Source organism: Corvus hawaiiensis, chromosome 30, assembly GCF_020740725.1.
Source record: "Corvus hawaiiensis isolate bCorHaw1 chromosome 30, bCorHaw1.pri.cur, whole genome shotgun sequence".
In the NCBI taxonomy this organism is placed as follows: Eukaryota; Metazoa; Chordata; class Aves; order Passeriformes; family Corvidae; genus Corvus; species Corvus hawaiiensis.
Window position 1 is genome coordinate 13,286,946 of NC_063242.1, and position 22,994 is coordinate 13,309,939.

The 22,994-nt window shown below is 41.2% G+C and overlaps 1 protein-coding gene across 4 annotated transcripts in view; it reads right to left on the bottom strand.

Annotated features, from left to right (window-relative positions):
- The window catches only part of GNAL (G protein subunit alpha L), a 185,252-nt gene that overhangs the window by 5,673 nt on the left and 156,585 nt on the right, over positions 1 to 22,994 (bottom strand). For 2 of the 4 annotated variants that reach the window (XM_048289205.1, XM_048289206.1), the window contains exons 6-11: positions 7,394 to 7,448; positions 4,925 to 4,998; positions 4,016 to 4,074; positions 3,647 to 3,767; positions 2,260 to 2,390; positions 162 to 229 (exon numbers count right to left, since the gene is read on the bottom strand). In XM_048289205.1, coding sequence (XP_048145162.1) covers positions 162 to 229; positions 2,260 to 2,390; positions 3,647 to 3,767; positions 4,016 to 4,074; positions 4,925 to 4,998; positions 7,394 to 7,448 — 508 coding nt within the window. Of the gene's footprint in view, positions 1 to 161; positions 230 to 2,259; positions 2,391 to 3,646; positions 3,768 to 4,015; positions 4,075 to 4,924; positions 4,999 to 7,393; positions 7,449 to 12,574; positions 12,594 to 13,211; positions 13,302 to 22,994 lie in introns of those variants that run through there. The other 2 variants (XM_048289209.1, XM_048289207.1) reach the window with 2 other exon arrangements.

Genomic DNA, 22,994 nt, shown 5'->3' on the forward strand with positions numbered 1-22,994 from the left:
AAGGTTCTGCAAGATGGGCAGCTGAAAAGAATTAGGGAATTGCCAGACGTTGTCCCCTCCTTCTAGCTTTCTGCAAAACCCCATCAGTTTTCCCTAAATAAACTCTGCCATCTGTCAGCATTTCCTATGATAGAATCACACATAAGATGAAAATTACTCACTAAAAACTCATCCCGGATGAAGAACTTGGCTCTTGTGACTTTGGGGTCTTCTCCTGCATCTGGTGTTGCTGTTAAATTAAAAACAAATGACATCAGACACACAAAAAGCAAACAATCACCTACTTGTAACAAAAGATCTAATAAGGAGGAAGTAGCCCTTCAGTACAGAAATTGAAATGTTAAATATTAGAGGAGATTCCCAGGAGGTAATTCTAAAATGAAGAGTTACTGTAAAACCTGACTATGCGTACAATGTATTTTAGGAACCTGAAAACTGCTGAAATCATTGCAACAATGTCATTGGTCATAACACAAAAAGGCTTACTCACATCCACAAGTTTGTTCATATAGATATAAAACAAGTGGGAGTTAGGGCTTAGCTTTTGTCAGAAAATATGACTAGAAAAAGCAGCTGAGCTGTTCAGTTTCTGCAGCAGAACAGAGTCTCCTGAAAAAAGCTTCTGCAGGCAAGAACGTGGGTTTAAAAATGGTTAGTCCAAAATGACACCTGGAAAAAATGATAGCATTGAAAGATCTTGTGATGGATATATATAAAAAAATATATTTTATTTCCAGGCCCCAAGTCAGCAGAATACTTCAGATATATTGCCCATCAAGGGGTCCTGGACTAAATTCTTGTTGAGCAGGAAACTTGTTGATCAGTATTAACTGTTTGTTGGCAGCTGAAGTTGTCACTATCTAGGCCATGCAATGACTGTATTTACCCCAAGTGTGAAAAACAATTGGGTGAAGAGATAACCTATTTATCTCCTTTCAGTGTTATCTCTCATCTAAGATACCAAAATCAGATGCTTATAAACATAATATTGTAAAGGGCAGAATTTATCAGAACATGGACATCTATTGTTCATCCATAGTGCTGGGGGTAAAAATAGAGCAGCAGCACAATCAACAGCATATTGGAATTCAGTGCTGCTGCCCTTAAATAATGTCAGCTGAAACTGAAGAATAAGTGAACAACCACAGGTTAAAAATAGAGAGCTGCTTCATGTGTGAATATTCTGGATCACTCTAGATACCCACTGTGAAATCCCTCTGAGAAATACCAAAAGCTACTTTTTTTCTGACAATTGGATTATTATTTAAAAATGCTGAAAATTCACTCAAACTCTGTCTATGTGGTGTATGTTTGAGAAGGGGAAATCTAGGTGATGGAGACAAGATTTCTTCTGAAAGCCCTTAGCATTACAAAACAGATGCCAGATCAACTCAGATTTCAGGACAGTTTATTTATCCTCTGCACCTGAAACTCAGAATCACACTTGTGAAGTTCCAGACCTCAATGAAAGCTGAAAATAGCTTATCACCATCTTCACCTCTATAACCTAGACTGCTGGTGGTGGTTGGTAGAGAATGAAAGCCTTTTCCAAGAGGTGGCTGCAAGCAGCATGCCAGGGGCATCACTCAGGTAAGGCAGAGGCAAGTGGTCAGAAAGTAAAAGTTCTACCACTTTTGCTAGACAGAGACCTGAGATGTTTGGGAAGCTCTCTGCCTGGTACAAAACTGGCATAATACTAGAGTTTACCTCTGCGGTATGTTACTGTGGTGCAGGAATCATTGCACTTCTTGAAGATAAGAAACTGACTGCTCCATCACCACAGCTCTCTTCCTATCTACTGATGTGGTCTTCCTCCATTAAAGTTCCCTTGATGGTCTACTGGGCTTCACATCAGTATTTCTAAAACTGAAATTTACAGTGTTGGAGGACGCAGAATGGCTACAAAATAAGTCTCATGAATCCCCAACAAAGTTCAGCACTGTGGGAGGCCCAGGCAGAAGCATCTGGCAAGGGGGAGAGATGTGTGGCTGCTTTGCTCTCCTAGGACTGGTGGTGCCTCCCAAACGGGGAAGGCAGGTGTTCTGGAGCCGGAACCCCTTCAGACCCTGCCCACACCGGGGTGCCTGTGAGCTACGTGCTGCTGGCATGCTCCTTACCTGACCAGCAGCTCCTGTGAAGAACAGTGTGTGCTTGTGAATGTGTGTGTGTGTGTGAGAGGCAGAGAAAGAGAGACAGGGAGAGGATCTATGGGCTGGGCCATGCCAGCAGGTCCAATCCCAGCATGGGGAAAAACCTTACCATCCTCAGGTACAGTATAATGCGCGTATTCAGGAAAGTAATCTTCAATTTTTGATTTCCCTGCCAAGACTTTTTCAGCCAGCATGTCCTGTTTATTCAAGAATAAAATGATAGAAATGGTCCGTAACCACCTGTCAAAAACAAACCGAACGTTTGTGTTATCTCTCACATGTTAATCAACAAAAATGTATCACATTGATAGAAAATGTACTGGCTATCCCTGTCTGGACAGTGTGAATAGTGTAGAACATGCTTCAACAGAAAAAGAAAGATGAACTAAATGATTGTTTCAAAAGGTCTTCACCTGTGCTGGTGGGTATATTTCTAGGGTCAGTAAATACATTTATAAAAACTGCAGTGGACATTGCTGAAGGGAGTAGCTTCCAAAATTTTTTCTAAATTCTCTTTTAGATATCAGGTTGGGAAACTGATGACATTTTCTAGAAGCACCACAGTTCACAACCAGACATTACTGTCTGCTTTATTTGTTTGTGATAAAGTAAAAAAAAAAAAAAAAAAAAGGCTAGAAGGCTAGGCTAGAAATCTCCCTTCCCTCAGACTACTCTGTCTAAGCTACTGTTCATCCGCACAGATATCCCATCTTTTAGGGTGGTCTGTATGACACCTGATGAATGAAAAGAAAATAATCTCTCTTTTCTTCCCCAGTTAATCCATCACTGTGACAATGTGCCTTGGGATGCGCAGTTAACATTCTTCCTTCACTCTACCTTCAATCACTTCTCACTGCAGAGCATCCTCACACGTATGTGCTGAAAACTTCATTACCTTATTTTGTGCATTGTTTTTATTTGTTCTCTACCAGGAACCCATTTGGGTTGCTATTATTTACGTACCTATGGTTTACAGGCACTGTGGCAGAATGGCAATTTAATGGCAATTCCAGTTAGGTTAGATCTGAAGCATTATCCCCCAAGGCAGATATCCCCCCCTGTGCTCTCAGAGATGACCCTTAGGAGAGCAGCTGCCCAGGTAAGGAACAAGCACAGCGAGCTGCTCCTGCCACTGCATTTGAGGAGATCAAATGTGCCTCAGAGGATCTCGGTCTCAGCCAAGCAGCACAGTGATGCCAGAAGAGGGTCTCCCCTGCCTCCCTCGTAGCAGCCAGCCTGGGTGGCTTGCCCTTTCCAAGCTGTCCCCACGCCCTGCACCATTTCTGGCAGGAGTGGTGAAATGCCGCATGCACTGTCCCTGTGCCATGGCCCCTGCCAGGGAGGGGTGCCACCGTGGGGACACCCTGAGACCTGACCCAACCTGGGTGTTCTCTGAATAAACAATCTGACCCCATAGCAAGGGGAGTCCTATTCTGTAAGGAGTTGAACTGTAATTAAACTGGGGAGGGGTGGGTGGGAAATGAAGTTTGCTTTACCTATTATTCCAGATACTTTTGAAAAGGTCCAGGGATTCCCGTAGTCTGTTTGTGTTATTGTCTTCCCTTATTACCATGTTGTAGCTGCTGCAAGCCACAACGAAGATGATAGCTGTGACATCTGGGCAGAACACACAAAAGAAAGGCAGAAGGAAAGAAAGGAGAGAGAACAGAACATCTCTGTTATCCCAGCACATACTCTTCAGGGCAACACTGCCATTACTCACCAATCAGCCAAAAATACTAAAGAAAAGTTATCTGTAACACTGGACTCCTGTGCTAGTGAGATACTGTGTGTGGATATGAACACTAGGCTGCTCACACCTCAGAGAATAAGTTCAAAATAAAATATGGAATGTTTTTACTTACCATTAAAGCACTGGATCCATTTTCTTCTCTCATCTCTCTGGCCACCTACATCAAACATGCTGTTAAAAAGCCATAGGATGTTATATCACTTATGTGCACTAGGAAAAATCACACGAAGCATGCACAGCCCGAGGGTTCAGTTTAAAAATCTGACAGCCCCAAAGACAGAGGCAGTAAAATATCCCCTGAAGAGGAGAAAGATCTGCTGATGCTGCGCTGCATGTCAGAGACAGCTGCACTGCTCCACCTGCCCCACTCTGCCAGGAGAAGGCTACTGAACCCATAAAATGAGAAATACACTCTTCAAGGACAAGCATTGGCCTTCCCAGTCCACAGAAGTGCATATGACATGTAAGGCTGGACCCACTGTACTATAAACCAGGACAGGTTTCAGGGTATTTTGATGCATGGTGGGGAGAGGGCATCTCTATATGGAGGAGGACATGGAGGCAGCTCGGCCCTGTCAGCACTGCCACCTTTCTGGGCAAGAACTTGAAAGAGAAGCCACTCTGACTGTGGGTGTTTTACAGAGACACAGCAAAAAACCCACAGAGCTTGCAGCCCTCTGGAAGAAGGGAGGATTCCCACTGACTTCTGTGAGCTCTCATCCCCAAAGGTATTTTATGATTTTACAGTGCTATACCAATGCACCAGTTTTTACAAGCAGCCACTCACAACCCTACTATAGACCACTACTAATATACATAACTAATAAAAGCTATTTTTTGCAAAGTATGAGGTAATTTTACTAGGACCTATGGAAAGAGAGCTAAAAAGCCAAATCAAACAACTAAAACCTATCCAACTCCCACCCTAAGCCTACTATACCACACATACCTGAGCACAGACATCTGAATGGAGTTGTTAAAAATTAGTATGATATTCATAAACCATTACTAATAGACTTACTGGAAATTTACTTTATCTACTTGAAATCTTGTTTCAAAAATCCCTGATGTCAACACTCTGCATCTTAATAGGTCCTGGAAATAAGAACACAGAAGCTGATTAGTAAGGCTTTTTTTCTAACCCATTTTGTTTTTAAAAGCTTGGAATACTATTTTCCATGAAAAGTCTTAGATGTTTCATTTAATTAAAGTTCAATCAGACCACTTGGTAAATTGGCATTTGTCTGTACTGACATGGTAGATAAACTTAATCATGATCACTGCATTTGGTTTGTGCACACTCAGAAAGCAGGAGACCCCATCTGTGTTCTCCTTACTGCCCACTGAAACCTGTTCTTGATGGTCATACACCTTGGTATGTGATGACGATAATGAATTCTAAAGTTACATAAAACTAAGAAAAATGTTATTCATGTTGTAAAGTCAAGTATTCAAATGTTAGAAAACTCCAGATTTACAGTTGCCCAGGTAACCTTAACTCTGCCCTCTTTTGTACTGAATGAGACAGGAATCCTATCGAAATAATAGCTTGTGACTGAGTAATTAAAGCTCTATTACAGAGCACAAGGGAACAGAATTTAGGTTGTACAGAAATGTGGCATTTCTTTCTTATTTTTTAAACTAGGGATACTTTACAACTTAACCGACTTCCTTTCAATAATTAAAAAATAATAATTTCCTCAATTCTCAAGGGGAGTAGGCAAAAGCGATATATGATGCCCCCTTCATGGATGGAAGGAGGCAGCCTGTGGTGCAGAGTGCAGGCACAGCTTGACTTTTCTCCCCTACCCTACCATCTACTGCTTCTGGTAGCCAAGGCAAACCATGGCTGCTTTGACAGCTGCATGCACTCAGCTGAAGGCCACTTATTTAATACTTTCAGTTATTTTATATGTTACTGTCATTTTCTGTCGCTTGCTGACATTTATTTGTTATGGTGCACAAAAACCCCCAAAAAGCAGAAAGCAAGGGAAGAGAGGAAATTAGTGCTTTTTACCAGTTAATTCAGCAAGGCAACTGATACAGCATAGCAAAAACAAAAGCAAAAGAGAATCCCCCCCTCAGAGCAAAAGTTTTCCACCTGCCAAATACCAAAGGTGTTTTCTGGTCTTTCAAGACATTTCTTCTCAAAGGAAGTACCAGGAAAAATTTCTAGGTGATGAAAGACTACTTCAGGTAGAGAAAGGCCTCCCAGCAACAAACAGGCCAACACTAATGTAAACAATGAAAGCAAAAATGAGGCTTTTCTTCACTGACTTCTCTCCCTAGGTGAGTGATATCAATGCTAAAACCATGAGGTCTAGATGGAGCAAATCCCAGTGCTACTGCTTTGGTCTGAAAATGTCCTGAGTGCTTGAATAATTGATCCTATACTGGGTCGACTATAGGACACTCTTGTGGATATGGACCTAAACTAGGTCTGAAGGAACAGGCTCTGCTCTGCATGTTTCCTTGGGTGATCTATGGCAAGTCACTTAATTTCTCTGAATTTCAGTCCCTGACTGCACGGTGAGATTTGACAGCTCTGTTTTTTTTTAAGGGCATCCACGTGTTACATGCCTTGCATGGTTAGACTGAATTATCCAGTGCAGGGATTCTCTCCTGCCACCTGTATTTGCAGCTTCTGATGTGGGCCACAATCTTGGCTGAGACTGCTAGATGACAGTGGCATAGCAGCACTGAAAAATAACCACTTCAGAATGTTTGCTGAAGAGACATCAAAGGAAACCACACAGCCTGAGCTCAGGGAAGGCAGCTGAAGCCAGGCAACGCGGTGAAGCCCCTTCTTATTTCAAGGCTGCCCCAGTTCAGCCTTAACATGAATGTGTTTGTCACTAGAGCACTCCAGCAAGATGTGTCACAGCATCTGGGAAAAAAATGTACTGTCCTGCAAATAAGGCTTAAATAGAAACTCTGCTGCCCACAGGAGATGGGCACAGGCTGCAAAGAATGGATCTGCACACCTGCAGACAAGTCTGCAAGTTCTGCTGCCGCCACTGGTGCTCTCCCCTGAATCTGGACAACAGATCCACTGCAAGCTTTTGCCTCTGAAGAATCCTTCTGATAGACATGGGAAGTCTCCCGCTGGGATCACCTCCACGATTGAAATAAAGCATTACTTCTGTGTAGCAAAGGCTGGTGAGGGAAGCCATAAGCTTCTATGTTTCTGCTTTCTGATTTTTGTTCCATTCACCCTTTTTTGTGGGACACAGAACAGGAAGAGGAAGCAAGAAGACAAAATTGATGTATTACAGGAATCACCGACCTACATATAACAACAGTAGAAGACAAGTTTGCACCACCAAAAAGCCTCTTCTTCTTTAATATCCCTTACTTAAACTGCTAGACCATATTTTGGTATTCTGCCATATGCCTTATTTCAGCTGCAGTAAAGACTAAAATAAATTACACAGACAATCCAGATGAATGGGAGTCTTGGTTCAGACCCTGCCCCATTACTTTTACTAACCTGATCTGTGGGTGTGTAGTCATCCATGCTGACGCTGTCAATTCTTTCTAAAAAGCTAGAAGAAAAATAAACATGCACTTAGATATGTAAAATATTGTCTAGTAGAAGACATTTCACTACCTTTTCTAGTTTACACTCCTGCTAAGAAGTAAAACACAACTTGAATAGTAAAGTTACAAGCCTGATGATTTCCTTATATTGCTGTAGGTTACATTTTACAAGGCAAACAAACATATTACCCAGACTTTGTTTCAATATAGCACTTTTAAAGTTACCATTACGCAGTGCTCACAAGTGGTTCAAAATGCAGTTAAAATGCTACAATTTTGGGAGGTCCACCAAAAATACTACGACTAACCATAGATCTTAACATCATACGGTTGTTAAGACTTAAAAAAGATTTTGGAATTTGATACAGAAAATGTGGCAAAGGGGTGTCTTTATTTAGCATAATGCTGATCAAGTATAATGTTATGTTAATTATGGTCTCAATAATGTTAGCAGAATTGCTTGTTGGTACATACAAAAAGCCTTGGACTGACTTGCCGCCCTCCAACACTGCAACTAAAGCACAAAAAGTGGAAGTTAATGAATCTGATTCTTTATGTCACCAAAACTCAGTGAGACGCACAGAGTGAAAGAAGGACTTACAGCGGCAGGGAAGGGCAAGAGAAAAGAGAACCAGAAAAACAGGGGGAATTACATTCTATGATTACTTATTAAAGATTTTTAAAGCTTTAATTCTTTCCTAATATGTGTTAGAATGGCAGCACTTAAGGACATAAAAAAGTGATTTTATATTTATTGCTAAAAGAGGCAGGTACTCCTCTCTCACTTCCACCCATTTCTTAGATCTGGCTCATTTTCCCCAGACTGCCTGTATGACTTAGAAGCTTTCTTGAATTTCTACATTTTTATTTGGTATTTGGCAGTGAATATCCCATTGGCTGACACATCCCACTACAATATTATCAAAAGGCATGTTTTCCTCAATTTTACTTGAGTGTGCATGTGGAACACATGTCCCACTTAATTGCACTGGGAAAGAAAAAAAATCAGTGAACTCTTGACTTAAAATATAACTCACTGTTAACACAGGGGTCACACACACTGACCAGTTGAAAAAATAGCCCCCTAAAAGCTGTTTGTAATTCTCATAGCAGTTTCCCACGGATATGAACTGAAAGGAAAAGGAAATATACTGCATATGTATTTACTTACAATATTTTCCCTTTTCGAACCTCCACTGTTACAGCAGGGAAACAAAATGCAGTATCTACAGTTAGAATATCCAGCTTTTCTTTCTGGATGATCAAGGTGTGATGGCTAAGCACAGGTTTTTTTTTAAAAAAATCACTGTTAGGCACAACCCAATGGGTGCCTGATAGCAAAACTATATGGGAGAAACTCTAAAGAAAAAGCATCTTTTCACAAATCCTCCTTCCTTGCCAAAAGCCCTATAAATTTATATAAGAATACAAAAGTATATTTCTATAGGAAGCTACAGTCACCATGGGAAAGCAGTTGTATTCAGGCTGAACATTTTGGTCAGATGATTTTCATCACTTTGAGAACCTTGACTGAGCAAAGTTTAACTTCAGTTATCCCCACAGTTCATGCAGACACCAGAGCAGAGTGATGCATTTTTCAGTGACAACCTACTACCAGCAGAACTCTCATCTCACGCTTGAAGCAAAGGACATGAAACAAGAAGGCAAAAAAGCCCAAATCCAAAATGCCTCCAGGCTGAAACTTCCTGATCACAGTGTAATTTTCCTTAACATAGCTGTTCTTCTAAGTCTGCTCCAAAGTACAGACTATGGCTGACACAGAAAGGGATCTACTTAAAAGTGCGGATTGAAGTCAGTGTTTGTGCACAAATACAACACCACCACAAACCCTGCCAGACACACAGTGAATTGGCTTTTTTTGCAGAAACATTTCTTGGGAAGTTGGTGTATAAATCAGAGACAATACATCTCCGATGTCTACAATACCAGGACCATTTTGGCAGAATTTATCCAAAATGGTTAAACACAGTATTTAGTGCTAACTCACACCTTTCTCACAAGTGCTATACAAGTGCTCAAGGGAGGTTTTTGGTTGTTAGCACTTGCATGTTTCCGACAGGCAAATTATGGTAAGGAACAGAGGAAGTTCCTTAGTAACTGCATTACAGAAGTAATGCAGTTACACGACACACAATCCATGACAGGTTGGGAAAGAGCTAAATCTCCTAATTAGATGTCCTACCTATCAGTTGAAGTCATCTTCCACTTCGTCCCAGCAGAAGGACCAGTTTTGAATAGCCTGAACTGCAACACTACAGCTAAGAGAGAGCCAGCTCTGACAAACATCATGGGCTTAAAAAATAACATTTGACACAGCAGCTGTACCATTAAATGCTTGTAAGGTTGCTGTCTGCATGTAAGCCATATTAAAATAAATGCAATGATTTACAAGGTTTACCTGCCACCTTGCTGTAACAAGCTGGAATATCACTAGCATCCAATAAATCCACATGCAGCTACTATTAAGATTAGGATAAATTTTGTAGCTTTATAGAAAATTAACCTTTCCAGTGTGTGATGGAAAGGCTTCCTAAGACTTCTTCTGCAACTACATCGCTAAGTGTGCAATGAGATTTCTAAGACAGCGAAACAGAGACAGCTACACTCTTACCTTTTCAAAAGAAAATCAGTTCTTGAATATCCTTCATATGAACTCCTTACTTGGCTAATTAGCACAGCACCAAAAAATAGTTCTGACAGGCAAATGTACACATTAGGTACAAGTAATGGATTCCAGATAAGATAAGGAGGCAGTACTGCCTCATTTCTAAACACACTAACTTCATTCTCAGTACTGCATTAAAATGGAAAAACTGAAATTACTTTTCTAAACTGCTTTCCAGAGAACGTTAACTTCACCTAATCCTAGCTATCTTGAACAATTATGTTCTGACAAAACATAAATTATTTTATATATATATAGATATTTACAGATCAGCAAATTTTGAGTCTGCATGACTGAAATTTCAATTTAAAGAGCTTAAAGTACAAAAAGATCTCTCAACTGTGGTAACGCTCATGTCTCAAAGAATCAGTGTGAGGAAAACATAATAACAGAAGAATGAATAAAAATGGACACCAAGTATCACTTACTCTCTTTTTAGATCCTGTTTTTTTCAGCTCAGGGATATAATTATTTTCACAGAATCATGCCTTTTTACAATACTGACAGGTATTCTATTTATGTAGCTTCTATAGAAACCCATACTCAGGATTTATGTTAAATTATGCAGTGACTGTTTTGCATGCATGTGCAACGAACTTCAAACTCACACATTCAATTCAACTGTGAATAAAACAATAACATGACACAATATTTATATTTCTATTTCACAGTTGTGGTTTTACTTATAAAGGATTCAGTCAGATAACTAGTATGACATTTAGGTTCTTCTTAATTTTACAGTAGAGTGTTTTACATTTCCTTACACAGAGCAGCAGAAACTACCCTTTTCTTGAGAAATTAGTTAGGCAAGGTATTGGAAGGAAGGTCTCCTCTGCTCTGTTTGGAAATGCAGTGGTTTGGTTTGGCAACAAATTAAAGCAAAGTAAAATGGACCGATAAAGTTAAAAAAAATAATGAGCTACTGACATTATTATATCTATTATTAAGCTGATCTGTAGTTTTATAAATATCTTCAGTGAGTTTCCTAGGAAACTCAGCTGACACTTAGTTTGACAAGCAATCTCTAAATTTTATATTATGCAAGCTGTGAACACAAAAGTACAGGTTTTAGATGTGCCTGCCAGTGCATGTGGGAACTATCAATAAGCATTATTCTCTTTAAAAACCATGGCAATTTGAGCAGCAGTAGCAGCTATATAAGAATTTCTGAAAAAAGGATTCATAAATGCACAAATAAAGAGGAGGTAATCGTACATGAAAATCCTTTTCTCACTGAATAAATCACTACATGGCTCTGTATAGATATTCTGACTCCACAAACAAAATGACAATTAAAAGAAAAATCGTGTCTTGAGAACAATATGATAGACAGAAAACCCATGCTATATTTGTAAGCGTACTTTGACATCCAAAGAACTGGAAAGATGAAGTGCTAAATCACAGATCAATACACCAAATTAGGCATTTTAATAAATCTTGATCTACTTCAACCATTTTTATGCTCTCACCGTAACATTTCAATGGCCTTATATCAAAAAATTCCCATGGAAAACAAGAAATCAAACCCATTCAAAATGCTTGTCTCTTTAAAAGGAAAAGGTATAGTGGCAAATCCTTATGGTTTTAAGTTCTCAGGTGAAGAATCTCAAAATTATCTTCAAGTAAGCTGTGGGGTCAGCAAACCTTTACAATTTGGATGGACCATTAAGGGCTTTGCAAACTCCTTAGCCAGGCTCAAATAAACACATATATATGTGTGTGTGTGTGTGTGTGTGTGTGTGTATGTATGTATGTATATGAAACCATCCAGAACTAGGACTTTTAATTCCACTCTCCTCAGATATGAAGTCACAGGTGAGGCAGACACTTCACAAGAAAAAAGAATAACCCAAGTCTCTAGGGAAGTGAAATGGAAAAAAAAAAAAATTTTTTTTTGTTTCTGCTGCAGTTCTCAGGGACATCAATATTGAACTTCCCCCTCTTTCCCCCCCCATTACATATATATACACACACACACACATATATGTATTTTTTTAATCAGCTAAGGCATTATAATCCTGTTAATTCTTCCTGCAACATTTGAAACAGGAAACTGCGGATTTCTGTTTTCGAGAATACCTGAATACCTTAGGCTCCAAGGCTGGGCTTCAAGCAAACGCACGCTATTCTGATACATTTCTTGGTAAGTGAGAAAGACATAATGAAAACAGCCTCCAGTAATATTCTAACCCCCTAAAGGATTTATTTTCCCAAGTCATTTGCTGAAAATACCAGCAGAAATCCCTCAGAAGGCTTGACAAAATTTACCGGCTAAGGATTTTCCTGCCAAATTTAAATCATCACTATATTTTAAATACAGCTTCCATGTGACAGAGGAGTACCCTTCTCTCCCCTCCACACCACGCTGCAGTCACTTCCCACCAGGAGCCAGCACGCGTGCGAGGGCACAGCGAAAAGGGGCAGAGCGAAAAGGGAGAACCAGACCTATTGGGATCCGCCCTGGCTCACGGATGCTGTGCCCCAGTTTTGAAACACCAGCTGCTGCAGAAGCTGTTACGGAAGAAAACACCCAAAGCAAACACACGAGTACTAAAGATGCTGCTGGAACAGAGCGCCGCCTCCAGCAGGGCTGGGAACCCACGGATCGGTGCTGGGCTTGTCACACGGGTTTGGCCCCTGCTCCGTGCCCTGTGCGCTCCCGGCTGTACCAAGTCCCTGTCTGACGGCGATCCCGCGTCCCTCCAGCCGCGGGGACACGGCCGGGGACACGGGCTGTGCCGGGGGGCGACAGCCGGGAGGGGGCGCTCTCTGCCCGGCTCCCGCTCCCGCTCCTTTCCCTTCCCGTCCCTTCCCTGCCCGGCCCCTTTCCCGGACCGTGTCCGCAGGCGGAGGGAGGCTCTGCTGCGTCTCGCCCCGAGGTTGTTGCTCAAACACAGGTAAAACATGAATTTAGCAAAGATCTTCTGAATTTACCTTGCGTATCCCTTTTGTCAGCTTTCCCTCCCGTACCTCCCCACGGCCTGCCAGCCTCCCAGCAGAGCTCATGCTGCGCTACCCAGGGCTGGTAAAGGGCTGCGTGGGGATGACCGAAAAATGGTGGGGTTTGTCCACAGAAACGCACCTTCACCCATCCGTAACTCCCAGCTCGCCAGCAAGGAGAGCCTGCTGTGTCAGGAGACGAAAAGGTTAAACAGGAGACCAAGAAGGAGAGCAAAGTACAGTCATGCCTGAAAACCGCCAGCTCCTTATCCGCCCAGGGAAGTTTGAGGATCTGTGGTTCAAAGGATCTGCCCAGCCCTCTGCTCGGGCCAGGGGGGACGCAGCGGCTGGAGGCGGGGCACCACCAGCCTGCTGGGGACCACGGACAAGCGATACGATTGTACAACCTCTGGCAAAGCCATGTGTTTCCCCAGAGCAGCACCATCCATTGAGCTTGCTCCAGAGGGAGAGGGGCAACAAGACTAGGCAGGGTCTCAGGCCACCGATGGTGATCTCTCCTGGACACTCAAGCTGTGCTGCACAAGCAGCTTGACTGGGAGCATGTAACCCATTTTGTTTTGTCTCCCCGGCCATAGCTGCTGCCAGCTGTGGCCCCAGCCACCATGAAGTCATCAAGAGCACTGCTGTCATGAGAGGCTTTACTCGTACCAGCCATCAATGCTCCCCAGTGATCGCACAAAGCAGGAAAACTCCAGTTTAAACCCTATTTACTGATGACAACTTTGGCCAAGACACTAAAAGCAAAGACAGATGATGATGGCTGCAACCAAGGACTCACATACCATTCATCAGGCATCCCTCTCCTTCAAGAAGCCAGACTGCTGGTGGCAACTGGGGGCACATTTGGTGAGGAGAAAGAAAGATGGCCAAAATCTGTAGTTTTCATGGTCTGTGGGTTTGGTTAAGGGAGTTTCCTAGCAGACATCCACTTTAACCTCACTTTCTCCACTGCTAAGTATGTACTGCAGAACATCTCTAAGCTTCGCAGGCTTTGGCATGTGTCCAGCTATTAGCCTAAACAAATGCACAGAGAGTTTGATTGCATTAAACATTTCAACTGTATCAGTAATACCCCCTTTTTGCTTAATAACAGCAATACCACTTTTAACTGAAAATAGATGAACTAAACTAAAACATGAATAAACAGTATGACTTCCATAACAGCTTGCCCCCACCGGTTCCCTAAATTTGTTAAGAAGCAGTGCAAATTTTGGGAAATGCATTTCTTCCTTCTAAATTTAGCAAACTAACCACTTCTTGGCTTAGCAGATGTTTTTGCTTTCTGACCGAGAGGCCTATGGGGATCATCATTAACCCTCTTCTTAACATAAACACTGACTAAGACTTAAATCTAGAAAACTGTCATTCACACAGAAAGGTTAACAGGCTCCAGCTAAATGAGACTCATCATCTGCAACTTCTACCACATGGGATCTCAGAGAACAGGGAAGATGACAGGCAAAGAGAGAAAAAAGACGAAAGGTAATTTATTCACTTATTTTAGAAGGGACATTATTTTTCTACTGTGTGTGTTCAGATGTTTTATTCCCAGGGGTGCAAGTGGTGGAGCTGCTGCAAAACACAGACTAAGAATGAAGCACTGATAAAATCTGAAGCTTAGACTGGCACATGCAGACCCTCCTTCTGACCAGCTAGAATCCACTGAATTCACTGTATCTTCTTCTTCCTTGTGAGTGGATAATCCTAGGCAGACAATTGTTATGTGCATATTGATACACCCATGGAGTGTTTATATGGACACAGATTTGAGTTCTGCAATGTAAAGGCTACACAGAGGACATCCTGCAATTTTAAGTGCAATTTTAAGTGCAATTTTGAACAGAGGACCCACAGATAATAACCTGAAAACAGAAAGCTCATATTGTGGTATCCAGAGAGATCTGGATCCCAACTGCTTTGTGAGCTGATGTACGGCAGATTAGGATCTCTTTATCCACTGTCTGAATGAAACAACTATTTAACATCTTCCACCAACTACACAGACTGGTGCTGGAAGGGAACCTGAGAATACCTGAAACATCAGATGAGACACATGCAGAATGCAGCTGTCTCATCAGGACCTGCAGAATGTGCCTTTTGACAGAATGACAGATCAAAACCTTAGGTTTATGTCCCACTAACTAAACTGCATAGAAGACCTCACCTCCACCTCTTCTGGTGAATTCTTCAAAAAGATCTTGGACTTTTATGTTCAGGAAAGCTGAGGAAAAAGCTGTGGGAAAAAGCCTTGGTAATACTCAAAGCTATAAAATGCATCAGGTTTACAAGCACCAGATACATACCATAGCATTGCTAGCGGATGTCAAAAGTTACCAAAATGTATTTTCGCTGGATGTTGCACAGAGTTTCCCCTGTTGCTTACAAGTTCATCTTGCTGTCATAATGGAAAAATTACTTCAGTGCAACTTACATATTCTGGTTCATGGCTTTGTTTTCAAAAATGGTTGCACAGTAGATATCTTCCTAGTGTACACAAATTCACCAAGTACTATGAGTCCTGAAGAATGCCAAATCCAGGTTAGAAACAGCAATGGTTGTTAGAAGTTGAAGATCACTTACTCTGGTGGAAGTGGTTTGGAATAATAAGTCTGTTATGGTGACTGCAAAAATGGAAAAACCAGTTTGACTGGTGTTTTCTACAGAAGAGAAAGCAGAAAATCCCCAAACAGGAGAAGCAAAGGTAACAAAACACAGACTGAAAATGAAGTCATGAGAAGTTTGTGTTTACCTGTGGCACCAGTCCAAACAGTGCAAAAGAACTTGCTGCCAAAAGTTCTCAGACCTATAATCAAGCCAGATGATTCAAAAAAGAGGATACTAATACTCTCTTGAAAACCCAGATGAAGAAAAGTGAATTCTTTAGGGTGGCGAACACTCTTGGCCAGGAAAAGCACATATGCATATTTATTACTGTTTTCAGACCTGTGCCTTTTTGCTGACACGAGAGTGAAAGGAACAGCGTGTTAGAATCCTGAGCAAAATGAGAGTGTATCTGTTTGCTTTCACCTATTGTGTTTGTCAGGTGTTGACACGACCCAGAGAATTGACATGGCTGGAGGCCGAGTGAGTGCTGGGGTTAAACAGGAGAACAGCAGTAGTTTCAAGGATTAACATTTGGATCACAGGATCAGCTCTCATGACAACGTCTTGGAGGCTCCAAGACATAGGCAGGATCTGGAGTTCCTACAGGTAACAACCATTCGAGGAATATGAGGGCTCCTACCAACTATCCTACCAGAGAAGAAGCTTTCTGGGATTGCATGTAAAACCTGAAGTATGCCATCAGTGCGAACCAAGAAAATTTTTCTATGAGAAAGTCAAGAAGGCGACCAGCTTCCTGCACAGTGGGAAAAAAGAAACTCTTAATGCCGACCTTGCAGAACAGCTGGTAAAATTTCCTTTTCCTTATTGCAGTTTATGAAGTGCAGTGATGGATCATTTCTCTTCTGCACTTCTGCACTCCTTAATCCTTTTCTCAGCTTTAACAGTGCACTCTCATACCTTCACCTTGTGTGAAGGACATGCTTCACAAAAGGTAAGGGTCATGCTGGACACAACTCTATGAGTAATCCTTTGATGTGCCGGGCTGCTGTGTGGTTCACCAGCTTCTTCTCAGAGTTACTGAAATAGGATATCACCTTGTCAATGTTCAAGGCAAGAAAACTTACACAACAGGACAAAAATTAATGGCTCAGGAGTTAAAGGACAGAAGGATGATGAGGACTGACATCCTTTCAGCAGTTCCTGAGCATTTAACCTCCAAACACCCAACAGAACCACTTCACCTATCATTCAGAGGTAGACCTGTTGCCTTCACTTTAGCAAAGCTAAGGGACATGGCAACCATTCACCTTCAATGGGAAGGACTCAAAGCTTGCTCTCTTCCCAAACTTGTTCATGCCAGGCACTAGAATTTATTAGGGCTTCCCTAATTGTAGTCTAAAACAGATGGGTTATCCTTCTTATTCCCACGCAAAACACACTCTGGAGCTGTTAATGAAAAACAGTATCTGGTAAATATCTGTGTATGATCATCTGCACTAGAAATTACCAGGTGAAAGTAAGAACATCAAGAAGAAAGAGGTCTAACAGTACAGATACAAATGCTAGACATAACCATTAGAGTCATAAGAAAATTCCTGTACCTTTACAAATGCTGCTGCTGAGACATTTTCATTAAATCACCATTATCCTGCCCATTTTAGAACAGGATATATTTAACGACTGAATGTATTCAAGCAATTGGTCACACCACCTACGGCTTGGCTGAGTGATTTCCTTGGGTAGCTGGAGGAAGACATGGAGCTAAAGCAAGAAGATGAATTGTTACTACAAAAATGGAAGGAGAAGAATGCAGTGACTATGTCTAGCTTGCTAATAATTGGCCTAATTCCACTTAGCAGCTATAAGCTATTTAAACAAGGGTTTAAATAAAACTTAAGTGTTAAAAACTAGCCCTACAACCCTGCTACCTGTGCATTTGAGAGGAAGTCATGTTAACAACTGTTTACTATTAATAGAGCATTTTGTGAAAAGCATTCCTAATGCTGCACTCCCTGTTTCTTTACACTCTCATCCATTTTCCTCGACTCTTACAGCGCACAGTGCACTTGTACGATTAAAACAACATACAATGACCTGAGTTTGAGGAATGAGGAAAGTAATTATGCAACAACCTGATTATGTCCTGCTTCAAGTTACTTTAAAGATTAGGTTACGCTTCTGTTTTTAATCATTCTACCCTGTACCCAACAGGTGGTTGTCATTTCCTGGGTCTGGTTTACAAAAAGCTGGAGCAAAGGGATCTTGGCTTGTGGCTAACAGAGAATTTGGCACCATGGGCAATCTTTGCTGCTCCCTGTGTGGACTCCACACTGAAATGTTGGCTGCCAGTGCTCCCACACCATCTTCTTCCTGAGGTGGGAGAGCTCAGAAAGGAGGGGGCTGAGCAGCACTGGACAGGCTGTGCTGGTGCTGCAATACAGCAGCATGGCCCAGCCAGCCTGAGGACCTGCAGGGAGCCACTGGGGAGCCTGGCAGCTGCAGCTCCTTGCACGATCGTGGCCAATATTACCACCCCTGAGGGTATGATGGTGGTACTCTGCGAACAACTTTAGCCTTTACAGCTGAAAAGTCACCCTGCCACTTCCTAGGAGCTATTGCTTTGTGCACCATGTTCGCATCTGCAAGGAAGAGCAGAAACTTGATAGAAGCCAACTTATTTTAATAAATCCCCTGAGGCCAATTTCAAACCCTGGACTACTTCTAAAACTCCTAACAAGAGGCACTGAGAAGGAAGCTGAACTTCCTAATTTGTCTTCTCCACCCATACAGTTAGTGGAAAAAACGTGGAAGATTTATGCAATAGCAGCTGGAAAAGGCTGAACAGGAATATACAAATAAGGCATAAATGTCAGAAACCCAAAGCCACTTGTCAGTTCAGATTTCAAAATGTTGTCATTTCTCTCTTTTCTTTCTTTTAAAGAGAAGATTAAAAATACCATTCCCAGCTTGGATGTAACCTGTGGAAACGAAACCAGGAATTATTTGTTCTCTAAATATGGAATCATCACTCATGTTTATGTAATGATTTATAGCTGGTGACATATAGGCAGCTCATCCTGCGGTCAGGCTCTGAGGGCAGGTGCCCTTTGTATTTTCAGGGAGAAAAGTAGATGCCTTTTTATCCTTTTGCTTTTTCTTTCTCACTTGAAACGTGAGGATGCCTAGAACAACAAATTCCCTAACAGGTTCTCTTTTCCCCATCAAACTGCGTGTATGACACTGTGGCTCAGATGCTGGAATATGGTCTGAGAAGGAGCGTGCCCAGCACCTGTTCTGAGGGCGAGAACGACTCTTGTGACAGTTTCCAAGGATGAGACCTTTTTTCACAGAAAGTCCGAATTCAACCGAATTTCGAATATAAAAGTTCTTCAGACTATTGCTCAGAAGAGTTGGCTGCCCTCAGGAGGTGGAGGCAGAAGGATCCGAAGTCGGGTGTGAAGAAGAAGAAGAAGGACCTTTATCCTTTGGGACTTCAGCCTCCAGGATCTCGGCTCCGCTATGAGCTGACATGCTCAATAACACAGAGTTGGACATTTTTCAAACAAGAAATCTGGGAAGCTTCACTAAGTGATACCAGACCTAAACTGCAATGTCACAGACAAAACCTCAGCCCTGGGTAAAGGAATATCCTTCTGAATTACTGCCTTTGCTCAGTACCTAAAAACTGAATTTTTAAATTACTGGTATATTATTTTTAAAAATGGTCTTCCCTCCCCTAAAAAAAAGAAGTCTTTCTTCAAAAGGGCTTTCAATAATAAGGTGCACTGAAATACAGTGAAAATTAATTAGGGACTAGACATTGTATTGAAATCATCACAGAAACAGAATCAAAACACAAAGTTCTGTTGTTGTTTGTTTTTTCTACTTCCAATCAAAAGGGATTTCTGATCCCAAATACCAGAGCACAGGTACGGCAGCCAAATCTGCAAGCATTTATTTTAATCAAATAAGCACACAGATAATTGCTAATCTTATAATCCCTCCAAATTGTTAGTAACCTCCTTAATTAGATTAGACATAATCCAGTCCTAACACCAGCACTATAAATACTGATCTCCCGGCCTTAACAAATGTCTGTACTGCAGCAGGGTATCATGCATTAGATGTCGAAGCATCCAAAGCTTACACTTCCTTCAGGAAAACAGTAACTTTGCTTTGTGGGGCATTACTTTGTTTGAGGGTGCATTGACAAAAATTTTAAGTAAATCCAAAAAGTAAAGGTTTACAACATAACTGTGATATTTTGAAAGCAAAAACCATTTGTTACCTCAGCAGACACTGACACTTCATCCATTCTGCAAGGTTTTTTTTTGAGAAGGTCTCAATGCAAGTCATTAAAAAAGTGAAAAATAGTAATACTCATATTTAAAAGAACCACTTTTGACTATGATTTTAAAATTTCAGTATTTTTAAAAGTATTTCTAATAACTTGAAAACCCTACAACAAATGAAAAACAAATCAAGAAGTGTAAGGAATGAACATCTTTAGGACATCCATCTTCATTTATTGGTTATGTGTTGTATTTGGGGCTGCTCTGACCTAAATTCCGCTCAAGCACTGCAATGCACTTCTGAGCAGATCTGGTGTCAAAACGTTATGTGGACAAAAGCCAAATCAGAGAAGTGAGAAAATGGGGATGCTTCCAGCCTCTTTTAACGCCTTGTGCTTGTGTTTCTTCCCATCTCAGCACTGAGAAGCTGTACCACCACCCTTTGTGCATGTCCTGGGCCACCTCTGCCCCTTTAGACAGGACATGGACCTTATGCAGATGGACAGCCCATGCCAGTAGGAAAGAAATGATGACCAAGATTAATCTGGATCATAACAAAAGTGCACTGAAAAACTGCTGACCTTTCCTCAAAAGAGACACTATCTTCAAAAGTTAGTTGCTTTCTCACAGAAGCTACAAGTAAGAGGGAATCTTAATGCAAAACAAAAGCAGATAAAATAAACACGAACAAATGGCATGATATTCTGACTACATGGCAGTTTTGAGCTTCCCTGCACTTTCTTTTGTCAGAATGATTAAATATTTCAGATATACAGAAGGACTAAGAAGTTCAGTGCCAGAAAAACCTTTGATTCTACCAAGGCTCATCCACAAGCATAGTTTTAAGGATGTAAGTAATCCTACTGAATGCAACAAGACCTTGGAATTCAAGGGGACAACTCACATGTTGTAAAAGACCAGTAATGTGTGCAAAATTTTGGATGTCTGGAACCTGAACGAAGGTTTTTCCCTCAAAGCAAATGAAAACCCCACTCTTTGCTCACTGCAGCCCAACTCCAAACCCCCCAGTCAGAACTACTGCCCAACATCATGTGACATCACACAGGATATCTCTGTACTTAGAAAGTAAGAGAGGTGGCTTTTTATTCTGGGGAATGATCACAACTATGTCATTCCCCACAAGTGTAATTATCTTGCTATTAAGAGTAACCTGTAATTTTTCTAAAATCCAGCAGCTTTAGATACAGATTGTTAGGGCTCTCTGGTATCTTCCAATGCTTAGCACAGGATATAATAAATACAATAAAAACAGCCTACCTAACAGTGGTTTTGCCTGCATGTGACCCAAGGGAACTGGCAGTGCACATTCCAACAGCAGCACTGACAGGCTCCTCTGCAATCTCCCTCAAGCCACCAGGATCAAGCCAGGCTCTGGCTTTACCTCCTAGTGTGGCACATTGTATTTTAAATACTTCTCCTCATTATAACATGGATGATCCTATGAGGACACTGGAACAAAGACACAGCCTAGGTCACTTTCTAGGAAGTGCCTGCTGTCTCTCCAGTGACTGCCACGGGCAGTATCATTTGCCACACCAAAACAGGGGCTGGCCCATAAGCTGAGGGGGCCCCAGGACACTCACTGCTTTCTAAAGCAAGACCTGCACACTGATTCATTGAAACAACTAGGAAAACTAGGAAAAACCCATAATTTGCTATCATTAATGCCAACTTGCCTTTTGAGAAGAACAGCTTCACAAGTGCTAAGAAGGTTTTGTTAATTATGCATGCAGGATTTGTTTCCCAGTGTAATTGATTTTCTTCAGCAGCTCACCTTAAAATGTTTGCTGTTCTGGCAAGGAGTACAACATCATGCAACATCCATGCCCTGCTTAATTACAGCAGAAGAACAAAAAAAAGACCAGAAAAGTGAATTAAGCTCTAGAAGCTCAGCTCTTTACACCCCTACCCCACCTCTATCCTTTTATAAAGTGTTTTTAAGTTAAATTTGTTTGCTTTGAGAATCTGAATGACTATGGTCTTTATCTTTAAACGTGACAGGAGAGAGGTGCTGGAAGTAGAATACAAAAGAACAGCATTGGTGACCCAACCAGATTTTTTTTGTATTTACTGCTTCAAACACAACTATACTGATTATCAACAGCAGTCTGGTAATAAGCTGGCTACAATTAAAATTTACTATAGATACCATATAGACACCAATTATCAAAGACATGCCTGTGCATAACACTGAAAATACAATTCAGTACAAATCATGAGGGATTCTAAGAAAAAGTTTTACAAAGGAGCCCGTGCATTGTGGCACCATAATTTCTACTAAAATGACCAATGTTTTAACATTGAACATGACCTACAATTGTTAAGGAAAGGAATGGAATGAAAGATACAATGAGAAAGCAATGTTTTAATATTAATAAATAAAATGAATACTGCCAAACTACACCCAACTGAGAAAGTGAATTATGACATGACATGAAATACAGATGCAGTGTTTTGAGGGGAAAAAATGCATTTCCCATAAACCCACAACCAATCATTTTTAGGCAATGCATATTCTCTGTAATTGTTAATAAACCCATTTACCTAGATGAGCACCAAATGTAGACAAGATGTCTTTTATTCTAACTATGCCCAGATCACAGATTCAAGTGATCAGGACTGCCCCAGCTAGCCACACAGCATGTTTAGAGTTTTAGAGATATATACTGATATACATTTTTGTTGGTGTTCTGTTATTTACATCATCAACTGAGCATCTGAAGGAACATCCCTGAACACAGCAGGACAAAGAAAATTGTGGAAGGAGCAGTTTAGATAGAACTATATCAAAAGCCATGAAAGAAGGAAAGGTTTGATTATTTATAGTACAAATGAAATTCCATCTGGTCAGGCTGTGGGTTTTTCTTGTAGAAATTAAACAGGAAATTAATTTCTCCCCTTCCCCCTCTTACAAAGCAAGACATTTTCACTTATGATGCCAAAAGCTTGATATTTGTAGATTTGTCTGCCATCAGTCATTAATCAGCCTCATACAGTTTATAGGTGGAAGGATATTTCCTGACAGA